The sequence below is a fragment of the Danio aesculapii genome, chromosome 7 (assembly GCF_903798145.1).
Source record: "Danio aesculapii chromosome 7, fDanAes4.1, whole genome shotgun sequence".
In the NCBI taxonomy this organism is placed as follows: Eukaryota; Metazoa; Chordata; class Actinopteri; order Cypriniformes; family Danionidae; genus Danio; species Danio aesculapii.
The window spans coordinates 52,183,862-52,206,346 of NC_079441.1; the positions used below are offsets into that span (position 1 = coordinate 52,183,862).

Here is a 22,485-nt window from a genome sequence, read left to right on the forward strand (position 1 = left end):
GTTTTTGATGAATTCGTAAATAAGTCAAAGATTACTGAATTAAGTTATATATACATATATAAGTCCAGTTATTTCAGAATTTCATATTCGGTTCAACATTATTTACTATCAATTTATGATTTTTTTTACAAGACTTCATAGCATACATAGAAAATACTGACATTTTTTAGATTGCAGTTATTTTAACTTCATTGTAAACTGGAAAAAAAAATCACTGTTATTCTTATTTAAGCTATCGCAGAATTGTTTGTTTTGTTGTTATTTAGGCCATGTAAATTAAGTGATTAAATTGATGTTAATGTGTACTTTTTGTCCTGTGAGCTTTTTGCCAATCAATAGTTGGCCTGTTTTGTTAACTTAAAATTAACCAAGTTACAGGTTTTTCTTTTGCTAATATGTGAACACAAAACTAGTCACAAGAGTCATTTTTTTGAGAACAAAATTTATATAATCTGGTGAGCTTTCCATTGTTGTGTGGTTTGGTTTGTCAGGACAGGACAATATTTGGCTGAGATACAATTATTTCAATATCTGGAATCTGAGAGTACAAAAATCTAAAAATCAAAACACAGAGTAAATAACCTTTAATGTTGTCTAAAGTTTCTAATGATTGATAAAATCCAAAATTAGGTTTTAATAGATTTACAGAAGGTTATTTGCAAAATGTTTTCATGGAACATGAGCTTTACTTAATACTCTAATGATGTAATATTTATATATTAGATTTTACATTGAATGTTCTTCATATTTTAGTAGCTTAATTAAACTTCCAAACATCCAAAATAGGTAATTATTTTGCCATTACTGTACTATACTTGCCACATATATCACTTTTTTTAGTCTTAAATGTTTTAAAACTCTCTCAAATGTGTCTTCAAGTCAACTCTTTATCAAAGGTCCCAAAACAGTAGACAATCTAAAGAGAGATTGATTACAACAACTTGTTTAGCAGTGCTAGAATCAGGACAAGTGGATAGAAAGATTGTGCGCAAGTTGAGCTGGATTTATCAGAATAACCATAGTCTGTCCTGCAGGGGTTCTGGACTTCTTTAAGAGGAATGGGCTTATCATCTGGTTTGGTATTTCTCTGGCTGTCTCTTACCTAATAAAATATAAAAGTTAGTTATATGAAAATGTTTGAGCAGACAAACCAGTGTGTTTGAGCATGTATGCATGGCATGTGTCTGTTTCTTACAATCTCAACATCTCTGAACACTCTCAGCAGATTTCCTCCCAAAGCATCTTTGATCTCATTATCTGACCAACCACGCCTGAGAAGTTCAACCACCAGGTCTGGGTACTTTGACACATCTTCTAGACCAACCGGCACCCTGGTGAAAACATATTATTTTTTAATTGTTACATTTTTGTTGTTAGTGTTATGGTTAGGGGTGGACATTATTTTTACTTTACCCCTGAAGTGCTTTGAAATGTGCATTTTTGTTTAAAGTGTGACGTAATTTCAGCTGAAACATGACGACAATGCCTGAAAATGAGTAGTTCTTCCCCTTTTTTAAAAAACAGCCAATAGCATTCTGTTGTGGCAGATACTAGAGAGCATTTGAGTATGAGGTGACGTCAGAAAAATTGTTTGATCCAATTAGGCAGTAGTGATAAACTACAAGCTTCGTATATACAGTTTACACAGTTTATATTTAATACAGTAGATATAGATTAAATATAATTTATATCAGCGGTCTCAAACTCAATTCCTGGAGGGCCACAACTCTGCATAGTTTGACTCCAACCAAGTCCAACTCACACCTGCTTAATAGTCTCTAGTATTATTGAACATCTTGATTAGTTGGATCAGTTGTGTTTGATTAGGGTTGGAGCGAAACTGTGCAGAGCTGTGGTCCTCCAGGAATCAAGTATATGATCTATATAGATATACAACGGGTGACACTTTAAAAGGAGCACTCATGCTGCGAGTGGCACCGCCGCTGGACTAAAGGAGTAAAAACGTGTTTTTAAGTATAAATGCCGCCAGGCGGCATAAAGGGATAGGATGCGAATGAACAGAAATATACAGTAGCTGTAAATACCCTGCTACTTGTAAATGAAGATGAAATAATGAAACAAAGCATTATAATTCCTTCATAATTGAATAAAAATTTGTCAACAAATTTATTATCATTGTAAATTAGTTAAGTGAAATGAGGATTCATTTTGGAAAGTAAAATAAAAGAAATAAAAGACAACTAAAATGAAAGTACAAACATACATACACAAATAAGTAGGCCTAAATAAATAAATAAATAAATAAAGCAGTGTTTTAGCCTAAATATAGAGAGATGTTCGATGTTTGTTATTTTAAAGTGATAGGACTAAGACAGTCAATAAATAAGCTTTTTCATTTACATTTTTCATTTACAGTTTATTTAGATATTTGGTGTTGATTATATTTTACTATCTCATTTTATATCTCAATTATTGAACACAAATAATAAAAAAATAATTAAATAGGCCTAAATAATTTTTTGTTTAAAGATATGCGATTAGACTGATACTGATACTAACATAATACTGATACTGATAAAAACAAAACTCTGATTTCACTGGGACTTCAAGAATATATTTTAATTGATTGGAGTATTTTTATCTAAGGTAAATTTGCTTTCGGGCGACGTGGTGGCGCAGCGGGTAGCACGTTCGCCTCACAGCTAGAAGGTCGCTGGTTCAAGCCTTGGCTGGGTCAGTTGGCATTTCTGTCTGGAGTTTGCATGTTCTCCCTGTGTTCGCATGGGTTTCCTCCTGGTGCTATGGTTTCACCCACAGTCCACAGACATGAGGTACAGGTGAATTGGATAAGCTAAAATTGACCGTAGGGTATGAGTGTGTGTGTATGTGAATGAGTGTGTATGGATGTTTCACAGTGATGGGTTGCAGCTGGAAGGGCATCCGCTGTGTAAAACATGCTGGATAAGTTGGCGGATCATTTCGCTGTTGTGACCCCAGATTAAAAAAGGGACTAAGCCGAAAAGAAAATGAATTAATGAACGAAATTTACTTTTACATACTAGATACTGAAACAAAATAATGGACTTTTTACTCCACTACATTTCCTGAAAGAAAGGTAAAAATTTATTATCCAGAGATTACTAAGTACTAAGAATTCATCACTTAGTACTTTTACCATCATTACTTAAGTGGATTAAAAAATAAAGTACTTTTGTACTCAAGAAAAAGGAGAACTTTACACTTTTACTGGAATAATATTTTATTAGGGTACCTGTACTTTTACTCAAGTGCCTAGTTTACTTGTACGCCACCACTGGTATGTGGTACTGTTTATTTGTCCACCTGTCTTAAAGGAGTCTTAAATAGTAATTAAAAATGTTTGATCCGCTCATAATATTAGCATAATTTTGCATAAAACAGTCTGTGAACAGCCTCTCTTTGAAACACTCTGAAGCCTGATTTATACTTTCGCCTGGCACCGTGTCGCAGACCTCTATTGACTGTGCGCACACCTCACGGAAAGAACAAGGTTTTTATACTTGATGCGTTCACCGTTGAGATATTCTTTAAACGACAGGGGGGCTATGTTATGTCATTAATATTCATTCAAGATTTTTAAACTAATTATTTTTATAAATTATTTTAATGATTATAAAGATTTTTATAACCATTCAAGATTTTTTTAAATCAAACTTTAATGCATAACATTTTTTTGTTTATATCTCTGACAGTTCTACCTATTGAACTTTATTAAAATATTAATGACAACAGAACATGGGTTGCTGATTAGTTAACCAGGCTTAACAAGTAAAGTAAAGGTAGTTACAGTACCTTTTCAAAGATTTACACGTTTGGTAACACTTTATTTTGATGGTCCATTTGAGTATTAGTAGACTATCTGCTTAATATGTTGATATGCTCCTTCAACAGACATTTAACTGACTATAAGCAACTTTGCAAGTACATGTTAACTTACACTAACCCTAACCTTAACCCCGACCCTATCCCCAATATGTCCAGCTTATCATTTAATGAGAATAAGTTGGCATGTAGATGCAGTGTAGCTTAAATTCAACAAACGCACAGTACATTAAAGGTAGACTTTAAGACTACCTTTAATTTTATATGGGGTATATTTGTGGTACTTTTTACTAAAATGTACAGGTTAGAAGCTAGTAGTTACCTTTTTAAAAACATACTCATACCTACCCAGTGACAGCTTTTTGTACCTTCTTCTGAAAGTGTAAACATGCCACATTTGTTTTTATTTAGTAAAAGTTAATGTCAGATTGCTGTTTTGTTCTTGGGAAACAACAATGACGTGACAGTAGTTTTTACACATAGTACAATATTTAACAGTGCAATCGAGGTTAAATAATGTTAACTTGTTAAAGTATTAAAAATATGGTTTAAAATAATTTAAATAATATTATTAATAATAACAACACTCAGTTTCACTAACAGATTTTTTTTTTTTTTTAGAGTTGGATAAACGTTTCCTTTTTATATTACAATGATCTCTGAGTCAAAAGATCAATATTTGATTTTTCAGTTCATGCTCCCTTTAAGAAATTCTCATTACATACAATACACATGCTTGACAATGCCTCGTACCATCAAGCTGCATGATCCTTAGATTACAATACAGGCAGTTTCTTGACTAATCTTCATGCTTACCTTGGCACACCATCATAATCTCCTCCAAATCCAATGATACTGGCATCAGCCACTTTCTTGATATGGTCGAAGTGATCTAAAGTTTACATATAGAGGTTAGGTTAAGACATCAAAGTGTTGATTTGTATCTGAAAGTGTTCAATGAAGGGAGTACTGTTTGCTTAGAGGTTGCTTTTAAGGTATTTTAACTTACCGGCCACATCTGAGAGGGTAGCATGTTCATTGCAGGTTACATAGTCATTATAAAAATTAACCATGACAATCCCCCTGTTTAATTTCTGAAACAGAAATTCATAAAATAGATAATTTGAAAAACATTACTGTTGGAACCTTTTACGGGTTGCAATTTTCTTTCGCACCACTAGAGGGTGTGTATGGTATTTATGCTCTTCTCACGATGAGCTGAGAGGTGTAGAAGAGGGTCAAACAAACTTTTTGACGGTTTTTGTTTTGATGTTTACTTTTTAATTTTGACAAAATGGACAATAAATGGATTGGAATATCCAACTTTATTTGCAAAAGGTATGGACATTTAACTTTATTATTGACCTGTTCAAGCAACAAGCACGTCAGAACCAACGACCAAAATATACGCATCTACAATTACTAAAAACGTTTAAATATTTCTCACAATAGATGATATTTAACTGCTAGTTTTATATTAAACTTTTTTTGCAATGTAATGTAAATGCAAATGTTGTTTTCTGCACTGCAAATGCAGTTTTCATGGAGTTCCAAAGGATTGTGACTCAACGGCTTTGCTACTGTTTATATTGTGTTTTCAAGAACCAAGGAAACTTACAGTGCTGCCATTCAGACATGATAATGGATGTTTCATGTCTGACATGCCCACTTTTGAATATGGTTGGGTGTAAACCTTTTGTAGGAGCCAAAACAAATCTCCAAACAAAAGTAGGCCGGTATATGAAACAACAAATACTGATTTTGGCAGAGTTAGACATGTTTCTGGGTCGACATAATTTAATGTTGAATTCCTGAAATCACACGGAAATGATTGCCAAAAAAATGGTGATAGTAAACATATTTCTCAAGTCTGATTAGACACTCTAACCCCAACAGTTGACTTTACTTTAAAATTGTGTGGAAACCTGTTTTAATAAATGAGACAAAGTTTGTCAATGAGGCGAAACTCAAGAGCCCAACTTGAATTAACATCCCATTAACCAAAGTCTCCAAATTATGTATTTTAGACATTTTTTATTAAATCTCTCAAAATCACAGCATAGAATCATCAAAAAGCACCAGCAGCTTCACTTATTACTGTACAAACCTGTTTGACTATTTCTGACCCTACGTCTACTCAAGTCCTTATTTACATTTATCGAGAACTAAGTTTTAAAGGGCATAAAGGGCACCTATGATAAAAATCCTCTTTTGTAAGCTGTTTGGACAGAACTGTCTGTAGGTATAATGTGTAAATAAACACAAGTTTCTTTTTTAAAATTTCCTGATGTTAAAATAGGACCCAAATACCAGTGATTCTGAGGCCCACCACAACGTAATGTAGGAGTGCGGTTTTCCCCACCCACTTTATTGATTGACAGATGCCATGTTTCTATAATAACATGTATACACATGTCCACAGAACAATTTTTGCGAAGAAACTGGGATTTAAACATCTGTCCCAACTCTCTGTGATTTTTAAGTTTTTAAAACCGAGCATGTTCGTAATAAAGAGAGTAAAATTGCTCTTAACTGCTATAATTACCACAGCTGTATGGTGTCAGTAAACGCTAATATGTGTGTGTGTACTGCAAACCGCATTTGTGTGTGACTCATCAGTTTAGAAAGGCTTAAATAAACTCCACCACATAGACGTGAAATAAACTTACATGGTATTTTTGACTAATGAGCTCTATTACAGCTTCATCCGTGTCTGTTTCTATCAGTGACGGCTGTTTATCTGACGTAAAGCAGGAAAAGCACACATGCATGTGGGAGGAGTGGATGGGAAGAAGCAGCTCATTTGCATTTAAAGTCACAGGCTACAAAAACAGGTACAATTCATAAGACACTGAGCATATTCTGGAGGCTATAACAAATTATCTGATGGGTATTTTGAGCTGAAACTTTACAGACACATTCTGGAGACACCAAAGTCTTATCTTACATCTTGTAAAAGGGGTAAAATAGGTGCCTTTTAAGGAGTCCCCATTGTGGTGAAGAGGGGTTGCTTTACCTGCTCCCTTTGATTCTTCGTTCCTCATATGTACTTTTATTTGTGTGCTGAAACTTTGTTTTATGACAAGACATACTAAAAGCAAAGTGATTGTTGCATAATTTTACTATCAGTTTTGATTCACTGATATTGTCAGTGATTTTAATCTTAATTATGCTATGTAGTTATCTCTAAACTGATAATAGAATACATTATTGAGGCCCAGCAGAGAATAGGTCATGTTTTAAAAACACATTGAACATCTGAATCTAAATGAAACACAGCGTGCACTGTGGCAAAATAAATAAATGAATACAAATTCACCATTGTTGAGATTTATGCTCAGATTCTTGATGTCTGTGTGTTTTAAGGGATTCATATGTACATTGTGTCTTTAAAACCTGTCCAAAGTACGTCTGGCTTTCGTTCTGCGATCAGTACAGTGTAATCAACACCACAGCACCATTATTATACATTAAAAAAAATCACTGACCAGTGAACCAAATGTTCATTTGACAAAGAAATATAACCAAGTAGCTTCTTGTTTTTATTGCCATAACATACAGTGGCAGCAATCTAAGACAAACCTAACAGTAAAGTTCACTCTTCATCAGTGGTGACATCAAATTTAAAATGTTTTATTCTCAATAACTGTGACTGAGGTCAAAGTCAAAAAGGTTAGCAAAAAGTGAAGTCGTTGATGCAGTTTGTGAAAATGTTTAAGGTTTGGGTATAATGTGATGTTATTTAATTAGATCTGTTTAGTTTCACCTTGTGCAAAAAATTAAGTAGTTTAAGGTAATGGATTTACATGTAAATTTGGCAATAATACACCATATTTTATTCACTGCATGCTGTTCAAATCCAAGCGTGAGCAATAGCACTTTTTATAATATTAATATGTTATTTTAGGTATAATAACTGGGACATTTGTTGTCTGTGTATAGTATACACAAAGCCACATAAGTCTCACTTCCTTTGATTTTTTTAGCTTATTTTGAAGTATTAAGAGGCAATAGTGGTTAACCTAGTTGATGGCTTTTAGTGTGAACAGATCAAAGAGTTCCAGAGAGCTGTTAAAATACCATACACTAAAGCAATCAGTGAAGAACAAATAGACTGGCACTATTAAAGGGTAACTTCATCCAAAATTATTAATTAATTAATTTTCCTTCAGTTTAGTCCCTTATTTATCAAGGATTGCCACAGCGGAATGAACAGTTAACTATTCTGGCATATGTTTTACGCAGTGTATGCCCTTCCAACCGCAACCCAGTATTGGGAAACACCCATACACTGACATTCATAGAATTACACACAAACATTATGGCCAATTTCTTCTTTCTTTTCGGCTTAGTCCCTTTATTATTTAGGGGTCGCCACAGCGGAATGAACCGCCAACTTATCCAGCATATGTTTTACACAGCGGATGCCCTTCCAGGATACCCAACACTGGGAAACACCCCCACACTCTTGCACACACTTACATACACTACTGCCAATTTAGCTTATTCAATTCACCTGTACTGCATGTCTTTGGATTGTGGGGAAAACCGGAGCACCCGCAGGAAACTTACGCAAACATGGGAAGAGCATGCAAATTCCACACAGAAACCCCAACTGACGCAGCCGATGCTCGAACCAGTGACCTTCTTGCTCTGAGGTGATTGTGCTCCCCACTGCGTATGGCCAATTTAGTTTATCCAATTCACTTATAGTGCATGTCTTTGGATTGTGAGGGAAACCGGAGCACCCGGAGGAAACCCGGGGAGAACATGCAAACTCAACACTGAAATGTCAGCTTGTCCAGCTGGGACTTAAACCAGCAACCTTCTTGCTGTGAGGCAACAGTACTAACCACTGAGCCACCGTGCTGCCCCACTCAAAATTATAATTATGTAAATAATTACTAAGTTACCTGATGTTCCAAACCCCTCACCTTCACAACAATTTTAGGTATTTTAGGTCAAATCTGAGAGCTCCTTTATCCTTCGTTGACAGCAAGGTTCACAACCAGAAAAATACCAAAAAACATCCTCAAAACTGATCATATGCCTTTAGTGGTTCAAGTATATTATTATCAACAAGAATACTTTAGTGCTCAAATAAAACAAAAATAAGGACAGGAGATCACTTTGCATTGATTTATACCCCAAATGGGCCAACAAAGCACAGGTGCATGCAAAGTATTATGTTACTGATATTGAAGATTTTGTTCAATGTGTGCACAACAGTATTCTGATTAAACCACTGAAGGCATATGGTCTATTTTGAAGATGTTTTTGGTATTTTTCTGAAATTGCTGTCTATGGAGGATAAGGGAGCTCTCAGATTTCACCTCAAATATCTTAATTTATGTGATGGATGGAGGTCTCAGGGGCTTGGATCAACATGAGGGTGAGTAATTAATGACATTATTTACATTTTTGGGTGTAGTAACACTTTAAGTCTAAAAAAATTATTAAATGTAACCCAACAGTTTATTCTGATTCTTAAATGTAATAGGGTGTGCTCTGTTTTCAGAATCTCAGAATTATTTCTCCATATGTAAAATTTCTAACAGATAGTGTCAGATGACTAAACTCACAGGGAATGCATACTACTGCATTTGTGTCACATAATGCAGTTTTAAGAATTTTTTAGGAAACTAAGCTGTTATGTAGATGTCAAAATATTATTTTTTTTTCTAACAGAGATGGGGAACTTGGAGAGACATTGTCATATATGGTTTGCTCCAAATATGTGAACACTATAATAAATTCCTTCAAAACCACTAGAAAGCTACAGGTATGTGTGTTTTATTAGGATTGGAGCTAAACTCTAGACTGTAAACTCATAGTTTTAGGGGATGTGAACTCCAGGGGTTCTCAAATACCTTAGTGCTCATAAACATGCCAAGAACAGCCTCAACTCGGAGACTTCTTCTGAAATCTGCCACTGGCTCTGATAGTGATTAAACATGAGAAATAATTATCCTGAGCTATATTTAATGGTCAGTCTTATTTATCTATTATTTATTGGCAAACAGCTGTGGTTAGCAATGATAGTTATTATTATTAGTTATCATTTATTAAATATTATTGTCCAGTCAATTCATTCATTCATTCGTTTTCCTTCAGGTTAGTCCCTTATTTATCAGGGGTTGCCACAGTGGAATGAACCACCAACTACTTCAGAATATATTTTAGACAGCAGATACCCTTCTAGCGCAGCCCAGCACTGGGAAACACTCAGACACTTATACACTACAGCCAATTTAGTTCATCCAATGTCTTTGGACTGTGGGGGAAACTAGAGCACAAAGAGGTAACATTGGGAGAACATGCAAACTCCACACAGAAATGCCAACTGGTCTAGCGACTCGAACCAGTGACCTTCTTGCTGTGAGGCGACAGTGCTAACCACTGAGTCACCGTGCTGCCCTTGTTCAATCAATAATATTAGCAAAAGTATTTTATTTTGAGAAACGGCATGTGTGTTTGTTAGTAATGGTGACTGACTTTAGTTCATCATTTCATTGCTATGCCTTTAAATGGTAACAAGAGACTTTCATTAAGAGTGGAAGAATAGGTACCAAAGAGTTTATATTGAAAGAGACCAATATAAGGGTGTAAACAAGGACTTTAGTTTTACAAGATGGAAGATCTGCACTGACTAGCACTGTCATGGGATTACACAATGAGAAATATATTAACAGCAGACAGTCAAATTATTGTTTTATTATGTACATGATCTGAGGAATAAGCAGCCTCTCTCAGTCAATCTCTTATAAATAATACTTTACATAAAAAAATAAACTATTAAGTTACTTAAACATTCCTTTGTTACTTGCTCTAATGCGAATGTTTTACTGCTATTTTTACCACATCACACAATATTAGTTCTTTCTATTTACACAATTGTACAGTTGAACCATTATAAAAACATAATATCATACGCATATCTGTGTGATATAACTCTATATTAACAAAGCTGAGATTACCTCAAATAACAGCCATAAAATATGTTAATATAAAGCCATATCACACAGCATCTTGATTGTAGATTACATTTTTGTTTCACAAAAGCAATATCTCACTTACAGTCATATATGACTGGTCATAAAAAGTAATATGTCACTTATGTAATTATATGACTTGCTATCTATCTCATGATAAACTACAGCATTTGGAGGTTGTAAGTTTATGGTGCGCTTACCACTTTTACGAGTACATCATCAGGAACATTTCTCTTGTGTTTACAGATGCTGTAGGCAGAAGAGTGGCTGAAGATGACAGGGGCTTTGGAGATGTCCAGCACCTGGTTCATCACTTTCTCTGACACATGAGACAAGTCAATAAGCATTCCAATGCGGTTCATTTCCCAGATCACTTGCTGAAAGGATCAAACAAACTGATGACCACATATGCAACAATAGTCTAAAACTTTCTCTAAAGCAAGACAGGACATTCTACTGTATCCACAACTATGTTCCAAGTTAAAGAGCACCTATGATGAAAATCATCTTTTGGGAGCTGTTTGGAGGTATAGTGTGTCCACAGTCATATTGGGGTGATATAAAGACAATAAGTTTTTTAATTTCCTGATGTTAAAATAGGATCCAAATCCCTCCCATTTTGAGGCCCACTGCAATGTGAGATAGGAGTTTGGTTTCCCCGCTCACCGAAATTGCTTGAAAGCCACCTATTAACATGTCTCCACAACCTGATCTCATAAGAAAACCTAACTATTTTACATTTTGTCAGTTTAGTGGCTAATTTTTACGAATTTTTACGAAACTCAACAGTCATTGGGTAATGAGCAAATCATACTAAATTGTACAAATTAGATCGTATGAATTCATTCGAATTAGCCACTAAATCAAAAAGTTACCAATTGCTGTGAGATTGCGTTGAACTCAATAGTAATGCGTATAATCATATCAACAAGACAGGACGTGCGCAAAACAACTGGGATTAAAAGATCTATTCAGCTCGCTGTGAACATCAATCATCATCAAATGTGGTCAAGAATGAGTTTCACAAGTTTAAAACCTTTTTAAAACAGTGTATGTTTGTGATAAAGAAAACACAGTAAAATCGTCAGTACAATTATAAAAGAGGATGCTTTAATCCCGGTTTGTGGACGTTAAGTCAGGTTTATTTTGTACAATAACATAACGGATATCCATAGAGCAGTGGATATTAACGTATATCCTGTCACATTTGTCATGCAAAAACAGTGCAAAGTTAAACGCGTGAGCTGTGTGTGTGTATGCGTGCGTGAACTTCGTTATGACATTGTGTGTGACTCATCATTGCAGAAAAGCTTGAATTAACTCCCCAACAAATATATTAAATAAACATTAAGAAAGTTCTTACTGTAGTATTTATCACAAACGTTGTGTGAGATCTGCTTCCTTCATGTCTGTCACTGTGCTGTTTATCTGACACAGCCTGAGAATAAGACACGCTCTGACAGGCATGTGGGAACGGTGGACGGGGAGTACTTGCTCATTTGCATTAAAGGCACAGGCAACAAAAATAGCTACAATGTGGTCAGAGCTGAAAATTCCAATATTCTGAAAGGTATAATAAATAATCTGATGGGTGTTTTGAGCTGAAACTTTACAGACACAATCTGGAAACACAAAAGACTTATATTAAATCTTGAAAAAAGAGTAAAATAGGTGCCCTTTAACATGGTAAATGTAAAAATCTATTAATTGCAATTAATTAATTGACAACCCTTAAAACAATAATATATCACACATTCTAAAGACTAAATTCTTCATAAATGGAATCTATAATTTGAAACCAAAAAGTTGAAAATATCAAAATCTGTAATATCCAAATACTGTTTTATTATCATTTTTCAAATCTTAGACAAAATTAAGGAATCAATTGGTGATAAGAATCTTAAAATGACCCTTGAAATGCATTTTGATTAATTTATTGTACTAAATTAATTGTAATTAAGGATGCCTAAATAACACAATATAGCCTATATATAATTTTCATATATCATGTCTTTATATAGTTCATAGAAGAATAAATTAGCAATAAATAAATAAATAAACAAACAAACTGAATTTATGGAAAATAAATGATTTTGTAAATAGATATTTCAATAATTTTAAGGATCAAACCAAACCATTACCGTCATTTAAATACATTTGGCTGTAACCTTTATTTTATTGTTTGCACAATTATATATTGGTTTAGGTGGTATAACCAAAAGTGTGTTAAGTGTATCTAACCTTGCCGAATTCAGACAAACCAATATTTGACACAGGATTGGATTCTGTGTCCATCAGCCAGTTGTCTGCCCTAGAAGGAAGTGAGATAACAATGTTGTAGCGGGAAAAAAACCAATGTTATTTTAAGAGAGAAATTTAAATGTCTTCCTCAATCAGATGTGCATGTGCGCTACTGTGGCTTTTGTCAATTCCTAGGAAAACTAACATTGCTTTGATTTCAGCCCGCACTTTATCTCGAAATGCCAAATCTGTGAAGAGATCATGTTTTGAAGACAGTTGGCACCGGCCTGGAGTTTCCCTCAGTTTCCATTCACTTTCTAAAGCAGCTGTCAGTGTGTGATATGGGCGTGTTGCCAAAAAAGCACTGTATTGTAGGGTGTAAAAACACCTTTGGCAGTTCCCTTTCCCGACAGGTTCATGTTTACTTTCCTCCAAACTCATGAGATATTTTTAAATTTGAATTTCCTTACAATGCAGGATAAACCAGTTTGTAATTTTTTTGGAAGTTGATCAATTTCAGATTATGCTGTAATAGGTCAGATACAGTTGAAGTCAGAATTATTAGCCCCCCCCACCCCGTCTTTAATTTTTTTTTCTTTTTGAAATATTTGCCAAAGTGAAGTTTATTTATAAACTAAATTCGAGAGGATCACGTGCTCATGATGGCTAGAGGCTGGATCCGCATTATCCAATTCTCAATGCACCAATAAGATGGCTCCTTAGCCACTACAAATACCCTGGGTTACGTACCACCGCTATCTTTGTTTTGAAGATTCCCCTCTTCCACCCCTACTCCTCCTTCCTAGATGGGTGACATGGTGGCCCAGTGCTTAGCACTGTTGTCTCACAGCAAGAACGTCTCTGGTTCCAGGCTTTACCAAACCAGCAGACGTTTCTGTGTAAAGTTTGCACTTTCTCCCCGTGCTCATGTGGGTTTCCCCCGGTTTCCTCCCACCATCCAAAAACATGCAACTTAAGTTAATTGACTAATCCAAACCAGCAACATAGACATGCTCTTAGTAAGTAGTTATCGCTTAAGAGCAATCACTATCTGTTCATCAGTTACTACGGCAGGGGAGTTCTCGAGATCTATCTGAGCTCAAACTCCCCTCTCGCCTTGCAACGGGAGGGAACCTCGGGCTCGAGGATCTTATGAGCTCAGGGCTCTCTCCCGGGACAGCATGCCAAACAAGCTTATTATTAATTATCAGCTAAGTGTGAACTCTTGAATGATGTTTAACAGAGCAAGGAAATTTTCACAGTATGTCTGATAATATTTTTTTTCTTCTGGAGGAAGTCTTGTTTGTTTTATCTCGGCTAGAATAAAAGAAGTTTTACATTTTTTAAAAACCATTTCAAGGTCAAAATTATTAGCCCCTTTAAGCTATTTTTTTTTTTTTCAATTTTGTTTTGCAAAACAAACCATCGTTATACAATAACCAGCCTAATTACTCTAACCTGCCGAGTTAACCTAATTAACTTAGTTAAGCCTTTAAATGTCACTTTAAGCTGTATAGAAAAAAGAATAGAGTATAGAAGTATAGAATATATATGTGAATATATATGTGTATATAAATATATATGTATAGAAGCTGTCTTAAAAATATCTAGTAAAATATTATTTAATGTCATCATGGCAAAGATAGAATAAATCATTTATTAAAACTATTATGTTTACAAATGTGTTGAAAAAAATCTTTCCGTTAAACAAGAATTGGGGAAAAAATAAACAGGGGGCCTAATAATTCAGGGGGTCTAATAATTCTGATTGCAACTGTATGTTTCGAGTACGGTCACTCACCAGGGTGTATTGCAGCTGTGTGTGAGAGTAAGATATCGGACCCCCAGTTGGTACATTGTGCGCAGGGTACCCAGACTGCTGTCAATCGAATGCCCACCTTCTACGCCAATCAGACTGGCTGTCTTATTCTGTTCAAATGCATCCATTATATCTGTAACCACATTTTAGTTATAGTTTAAATTAAAAACAGTTATAAATATGCACACATTTTTTTAATTTCTCAGATGTTGCAACAGTATATCATTTATTATGTTGGTGCATTGGTGCACGACGGGTGTGATTTTGCCAAGAAGGATGCAGCCCTGGATTAACAACTATGTTGATGCTGAAACATCATTCTTGTTCGAAAATGTAATCCAGGCCCAATTCGTATCCCTAAACTTAACCATAACTGTAAATTACAGTCAGAGGGGAATAACAGTTGGATAACAATTGTATATGACCCTAACTGCCTTAACTTAGCATAAACTGTCAATTTATCTCATAAATCTTTTTGGCTTATTGGAATGTTGTTCCTGGATCAACATATATCCACAGATAGTCCTACTCGGTGGAATCACACTAACCATCAGTGCCAACCCAGGTTCATTATTGATAAGTATTCCTATATAAATTTCTGGAGATCGCAAAATACGTCCCAGGAGTTTTGTTTTATTCGCAGTTTTTGTTTTCACGAATCCACCAGAGGTTGCTTTGTATGATTTTTCAGATCTCAAATTTCTCTTGTGAGTGCCATTCACACCTGCTGTTCTTGTGAAACACACCAAAAGGCAATGTCAGCTGACTGACTGACCAACCGACCGATCAACCTCACCCACCCCCTTCTCTAAACTCAGCGGATAGTATTTTCAAAAGCACCGACTGACCCGATCACCCACTTCCCTAAACCCAACCAACAGTGTTTTTAAAAGCAATCTAGAAAAGGAAAAGACCTTGTGGTCGCCTGATTTTTATCACGTCTTCAGATCTTACCACATTCTCGCCCTGTGATTTACTTTCTGGAACCGTTTTTCACCAGACTTAAATACAGTCATCACGGTCAACTCCTCTTTGCATCTCAAGTCTGCTGAGGTATGCGGGGAGCTACTGGGCAAACTGGTAACAGTGGAAAAGATGTCTACACGGAGGTAAGTGGTCAGCTGGTAGCGCGAAAAGAAAAAGAAACCGTTGACTGTGTCATACCACCCCGTAGCATTTTTTTGAAGACAAAATGCAGCCATACGTAGCTCTGGATATATAATTCATGCTCTCTAGAAATGTATACAGGTGGGCATTTTTACAATGAGCCTGTGTTGATCAGTGCACAATTTGTGATTTTTGGACACAAGCTGCCCACCAGAGACAAAATAAACTCCGTATACATCAGATCATACATCATCAGTTTTTTAAGATTCCATGACACTCCACAGCCTCTATTTGAGGCAAACTGCTGAAATGTAAATTCATTGAAAACATAATAAAATTTCACATCTGCTGTTTTGTCTTTTTAAATTAGTGTATTGAAGATTACAGTTTTTTAATTGTGGAAACTTTTAATTGTCACGATCAAGTCTAATCTGTCAATGCTCAAGCTTCTGTTCTTGACTCATTAATTTCCACTTTAACTGCTGAAACTTTTAATTCTGACACTTTAATCAAATCTGTGAATGCTCAAGCTTCTGTTCTTGATCAATTCAGAGTTAAACATGTGAATTCCTTAAATGCAGACTCTCCTGACCGGATCATTTGAATCAGTCAATGATTAACTGCAGAATCACTCTGACCTGATCATTTGAATCAGTCAATTGTTAACTGCAGAATCACTCTGATCGGATCTTTTGAATCACTGAGTTGATCTGAGATGCAGATAGATCAGTTCAGTTTACAATATTTGTTCAGTGCGATTTGTGAAATGACAACTGAAGAGAATCAGCTTTTTCATTCAACATCAACATTCATTCATTTTCTTGTCAGCTTAGTCCCTTTATTAATCTGGGGTCACCACAGCAGAATGAACCGCCAATTCATCCAGCATTTGTTTTATGCAGCGGATGCCCTTTCAGCCACAACCCATCTCTGGGAAACATCCACACACACTCATTCACAACAGCCAATTTAGCCTACCCAATTCACCTGTACCGCATGTCTTTGACCCGTGGGGGAAACTGGAGCACCCAGAGGAAACCCACACAAACGGAGGGAGAACATGCAAACTCCACACAGAAACACCAACTGACCCAGCCGAGGCTCGAACCAGCAACCTTCTTGCAGTGAGGCGACAGCACTACCTACTGTGCCACTGCATTGCCCAAATCAAACATTTACTAATACTATCCTCTCTGAGTGAAGGTTCTACATGTTTTAAGACATCCAGTGGTGTAAAAGGTTTGATATTATGCATAGTAATGTAGTGACGTAAAATAAAACACAGCACATAATGTAGAAAAACCCCAACATTCTAAAAACGTAGCCCTATATACATTTCTGAATATTTGCAAATTATGTATCCAGCAAAACGTATAGCTGCATTTCGTCTTTATAATGAACACTACGTAGGGGTATGATGCCATTCCTTTTCACGCTTACCAGCTCACCGCTTACCACCAAGTGGATGGCTTTTCCGCTGTTTCCAGTGGTCAAGTGGCTCGTTGTGTACGTTAAAGGACTTGAGATGCAAAGTGAAGTTGACCATGACGATGGGGTTCGTGTCCAGTGAAGAACAGTTCCAGAAAGCAGATAAGACAAAGCCAAAAAACAAACAAATAAATAACAGGGTGGAAATGTGAGAAAATTTGTAGATATGGTAAAAATTTGGCTGCCGCAAGGATTTTTTCTTTTTCTGGAATGCTTTTGAAAACACTGTTGGTTGGGTTTAGGGAAGGGGGAGGGTGGGGGATATCTGCCGGTTTGGTCATTCAGTCAGTCAGTCAGTCGATAGCGGCTTCTGGTGGATTTACGTGAGAACAGCAGACCGAATGGCACTTGTGACAGAAATTTGAGATCTCAAAAAGCGTAAACACCAGCCTCTGGAGGATTTGCAAAAACAAAAACTGCAAAAAAAAAACAACAACAAAAAATGTAGCTCCAGGGACATATTTGGCACTCTTCAGAAATGTATATAGAACTATATTTTCCAAAAAATGAGCCAGGGTTAAAAAAACATGTACATTGAAAAAAATTGTTTATTTACACATTTTTTTCTTTAGAGGTAAGTGGCTGCAAACAATTCATATTCACTGAATTTAAACAAATTAATTTTAGTTATGTTCAACTTAATTTGTTTGTTTAAACTCGTTTCATTTGTTTGCAACCATTCATCTGAAAAAAAAATTGTAAATCCAATGAATAATTTTTTCAGTGTACCTAAATACAGTGATAAAGTAAAAATATTGTTACTCTCAACTAATTTGAACATGTCATGGATGCTGATGAGTTTTCTTGCAAACAGTATGTTCATTTGCAAATGTTAGAATCTTAAAGGGATAGTTCACCCAAAACTAAAAAAAATCTGTCGTCATTTACTCGTTCCAAACCAGTTTGACTTTCTGTCTTTTCTTGAACACAAAGGTATTTGTTTAGAAAAAAGTTGGAAACCTGTAACCGTTGACTTGCACAGTATTTGATTTTCCTATCATGGAAGTCAGGGATTACAGGTTTTTCAGCTTTCTTCAAAATATCTTCTTCTGTGTTCAACAGAAAACATAAACTACGCTTGCAACAAATGAGGGTTGAGTAAATGATGACAGCATTTTCAGTTTTGAGTAAACTATCCTTTTAACTCTAGTGCACAGCATGACATGGCTTTGTGTCTGACAAGCTACAGTCATAAAGGACTACTATAAATTGTGCAGTAGGCATCTGGTTTAATCAGTTCCCTCCTGACAGTAAAATAATAAATGTTTCCACTTTTCCAGTTCCTTTTTCTTATAATGCCACAAATACTGAGGCCTGTTCCTGTGGGTGCACTGAAACCGTCACATTACACCATACTGACCTTTATTTGATTTACTTTAAGTGGGATTTAAATTCACTACCTTTTCACATGGCTTACCTTGACTGCTAGCAGCAAATTTGAAATCATCTGGGTATTTGTCACACATCCTGTGAATTACATCAATCTGCTCCAAGGTCTGTCTGACTGCATCTTTGTTCTGGGTATCACATGGTACATAGGCTGCCCAGAACTGCATCAGAAAATCAAAACCATTCACATGTTGTGTGTGTGTGTGTGTTAGGGCTAGGTTTAGGGGATATAATATACAGTGTAAAAGTATATTAAATAAATCATTAAACCATTACATCTATGGAGAATGTCTGGGATTTATTGTGGGGACCAAATAACACCAACCATTTTTTACTTTAAAGGAAATGTCTCATTCACATGATGAGTAATTCAGCTTTCAAATCATTTAGAATGAAGTGTTTTGAAAAGGTAAAAATGCAGAACATTTTCTGTTAGTGTTTGAGGTAAGGAGATTGATCATACAGTTTGTACATTATAAAATGCATTATGTCTATAGGAAGTCCCCACAAAGATTGCTATACAAGTATGTGTGTATGTGTGTACCTGTGCTGAGAGGCGCCCGTGTTTGATTTTTTCAATGTTGGTGTGTGTGGAGTTTAGTCTGTGCAAGTCCACATCATTGAGCTGATTATTAAACAAGTTTCTCATCTGCCAGGGCAAGTCATTGTGCCTGTTTATTGAGAGATTTAAAAAAAAATAACAATGATAAAAAGAAAAGATAATTAGAGAATCCAAGAGAAACATTTTGTAACTGTCATTGTTCCGACAAGACATTTGTAAGATCAAATAAGGTAAGAAATGCAATTAATTTTCACAATTGTAATCTACTGTATAAATAAAGGCAAGGCAAGTTTATTTACATAGAACATTTCATACACAATGGTAATTGAAAGTGCTTTACATGAACAAAAATACAAGAAACATAAAATACAAGTATAAGAAATAAAAACAACAAAGAATAAAAATGATTAAAAACGGAATAAAAATGTGTTAAAAACAACCCAGACTCATTCTGAATATGGAGCCCCTTTATACATTTCTGGAGAGCAGCAAATACGTCCCAGGAGGTGTGTTTTTTTGCAGTTTTTATTTTCACAAATCCACCAGAGGCCGCTGTGAATGAAGCCCCACCTACTAGTACAGTAGCCAATCATCGATTGCTGTAGACTGACATTTCTCCATGGAGAATCTCGGATCAGATGTGTGCTTTAACAACAGTTTGGTGGTCAGAAAAAGCACTGAAATCTCAGTGAATTCTTGCTCCACAGACATAAGAAATATACCCACATAAGGCTTGAAATCTGTACTTTTAAATGGACCCACTACATTGACAACAAATTTTTTTTGTTCTGTAATCTGTATGAAATGAACGAAAGGTCCAGTCCGTCCTGTCAAATGCACATCACATAACAGCAACTACTCAAAAGCCCACAAACTTGTAAACAAAGAGACGCTTTCATTTCTGGAGGAGATTTGCCATCAAGACCAAGCTGTGAATGACTTCAGAAGACCAGCGCGAAGCATTATCCAGAGGATGATAATGTGTAGAACGGCCATAAATGAGGTTGGTGTCGTGATCTCGTTTTTTTTTTCGAGTGCGCATGCGCATTAGCTCGGGCACCCTGAAAAAAATTTGAACGTCGAGTTGAACGTTTATAAACGAAACTTATTAGACAGCAGCTGTTTAATTTTATTGGTGATTCCAAAAATTTAATGTAACTGTAATCTTGGCAAACAGTTTTGGAGAATATGATGTTTCCCCATTCAGACAGAATGACCAAGCATACTGCCCGAGAGGCATTTTAAAGATGGCCGACGAGTGAAATGACTTGCCTTAAAGGGACTTTGTTTTGACCATGTCTTCAGATTTTACCACATTCTCACCCTGTTATTTACTTGTTTATTTTATTGGTCTCCTTTATTTTAACTCCTCTCTGCATTTCAAGTCCACCAACGTACATGGTGAGCTACTGGACAAACTGGTAACTGTGGGAAAGCTTTCCACACGGAGGTAAGCGGTCAGCTGTTAAGCACAAAAAGGAACGGCGTCATACCAGCCCGTAGCCTTTCTTGTAAAGATAAAATGCAACCATACTTACTTCTGGTTATATAATTTGCGATCTCCAGAAATGTATATAGGGGGACGTTTTCAGAATGAGCCTTTGTTGGTTAAAACAGGTTTTAAAGAAACAAAAAAAGAAAAGAAAGACATGAAACTTATTTGACTGATTGCACCCAGTCAGTTCTGAAAAGGTTGTAAAATGCAATGAAGTCTAGAATGTCTGTCTGAATTGTCAGTACCCGGTAACACTTTATTTTGATGGTCCATTTGAGTATTAGTAGACTGTTTGCTTAATATCTGTTGATACTGCTCCTTCAACAGACATTTAACTGACTATAAGAAACTTTGCAAGCACATGTCAACTTACAGTACACTAACCCTAACCCCAACCTAACAGTCTACTTATAATCTAATGAGAATTAGTTGGCATGTAAATGCAATGTAACTTAAATTCAACAAACGGACCATCAAAATAAAGTGTGACCCAGTACTCTTGTGTTAAATTGATACAATAAAAAAAGCATATTGTTTTCACCAGCAAACTTAACTGTACTTTGTAAATATTAAAAAATTTGATTTTGAATGCTGCACCACGCAAAAAAAAAAGTTGGTACAGTAGCGTAATAAAAAAGTTATAGAACATGCAAATTAAACAATGCACAATAAACAGAAACAGAGCAGTTTGGCAAGCAGAATGAACATGCTAGACTGGCCTCTCTGCAGTCCAGGTGTGCATTTCTAAAAACTAGCATTAGCCAACTAAGGTCGTGAGTTCCGTTGTCACAATTATAGTTCATTGATTTGATGTTTTAGTGGATAGATGGATTCAGGAAACACTGAATATCTGAACTATAATTGTGAAAACAGAAATTGTGACCTTAGTGCTTTAATGCACCCCTGGACTGCAGAGAAGGGTGTAGTTAGAAGGATAGTTCCTGGTTATGTTCTATTCTGAGTTATTCTAACTATGTCCAATTCCTGTTGCAAAAAATAAATAAATGAAAATAAATAAATAAACAATGGTCAGGGAATATTTTTAAATCCCTGAAAATAAATTTTAACTCGGATTCAAGAGACCTTCACTTCTACAGCACAATGCAGATTGTGTCAAAGCAGCTTTTCAGAGATGAGCTACACTCAGCAATGCAAAGAGAAATTAGATAGATAGATAGATAGATAGATAGATAGATAGATAGATAGATAGATAGATAGATAGATAGATAGATAGATAGATAGATAGATAGATAGATAGATAGATAGACAGATAGACAGATAGACAGACAGACAGACAGACTTACCCATCTATAAGTGGGGTTTCACCCATCAGTTTCAGTGCCCGTTCCATCAATTCATCTGCTACAGAGCTGAATGAGAAAACCAAGAGCACTAAACATAAAATCTTGACCCATTCCATCATCACCACACTATTTAGCCACTGTTACTCCTGAAATAACACTCGTTTAGCTCACTGCTAGATGTTTATCCTCCTCTCTGTGTACAGAGTCACTAAAATGCAGAGTCAAGGATAAGGTTCCCATAATAATTATGCACTTTGCCAAATGTC

The 22,485-nt window shown here is 35.7% G+C and overlaps 1 protein-coding gene across 1 annotated transcript; it reads right to left on the reverse strand.

Annotated features, from left to right (window-relative positions):
- Positions 1–860: 860 nt before the first annotated feature.
- Positions 861–22,437, reverse strand: dpep1 (dipeptidase 1). Its single transcript, XM_056462147.1, has 10 exons — positions 22,220–22,437; positions 19,403–19,529; positions 18,887–19,019; positions 14,857–15,007; positions 13,056–13,125; positions 11,015–11,191; positions 4,832–4,916; positions 4,639–4,714; positions 1,196–1,331; positions 861–1,102 (listed from the first exon to the last, which is right to left on the reverse strand). The coding sequence occupies exons 1-10, from the start codon at positions 22,336–22,338 to the stop codon at positions 932–934; spliced, it is 1,245 nt and encodes a 414-aa protein (XP_056318122.1). The 5' UTR covers positions 22,339–22,437; the 3' UTR covers positions 861–931.
- Positions 22,438–22,485: the final 48 nt, after the last annotated feature.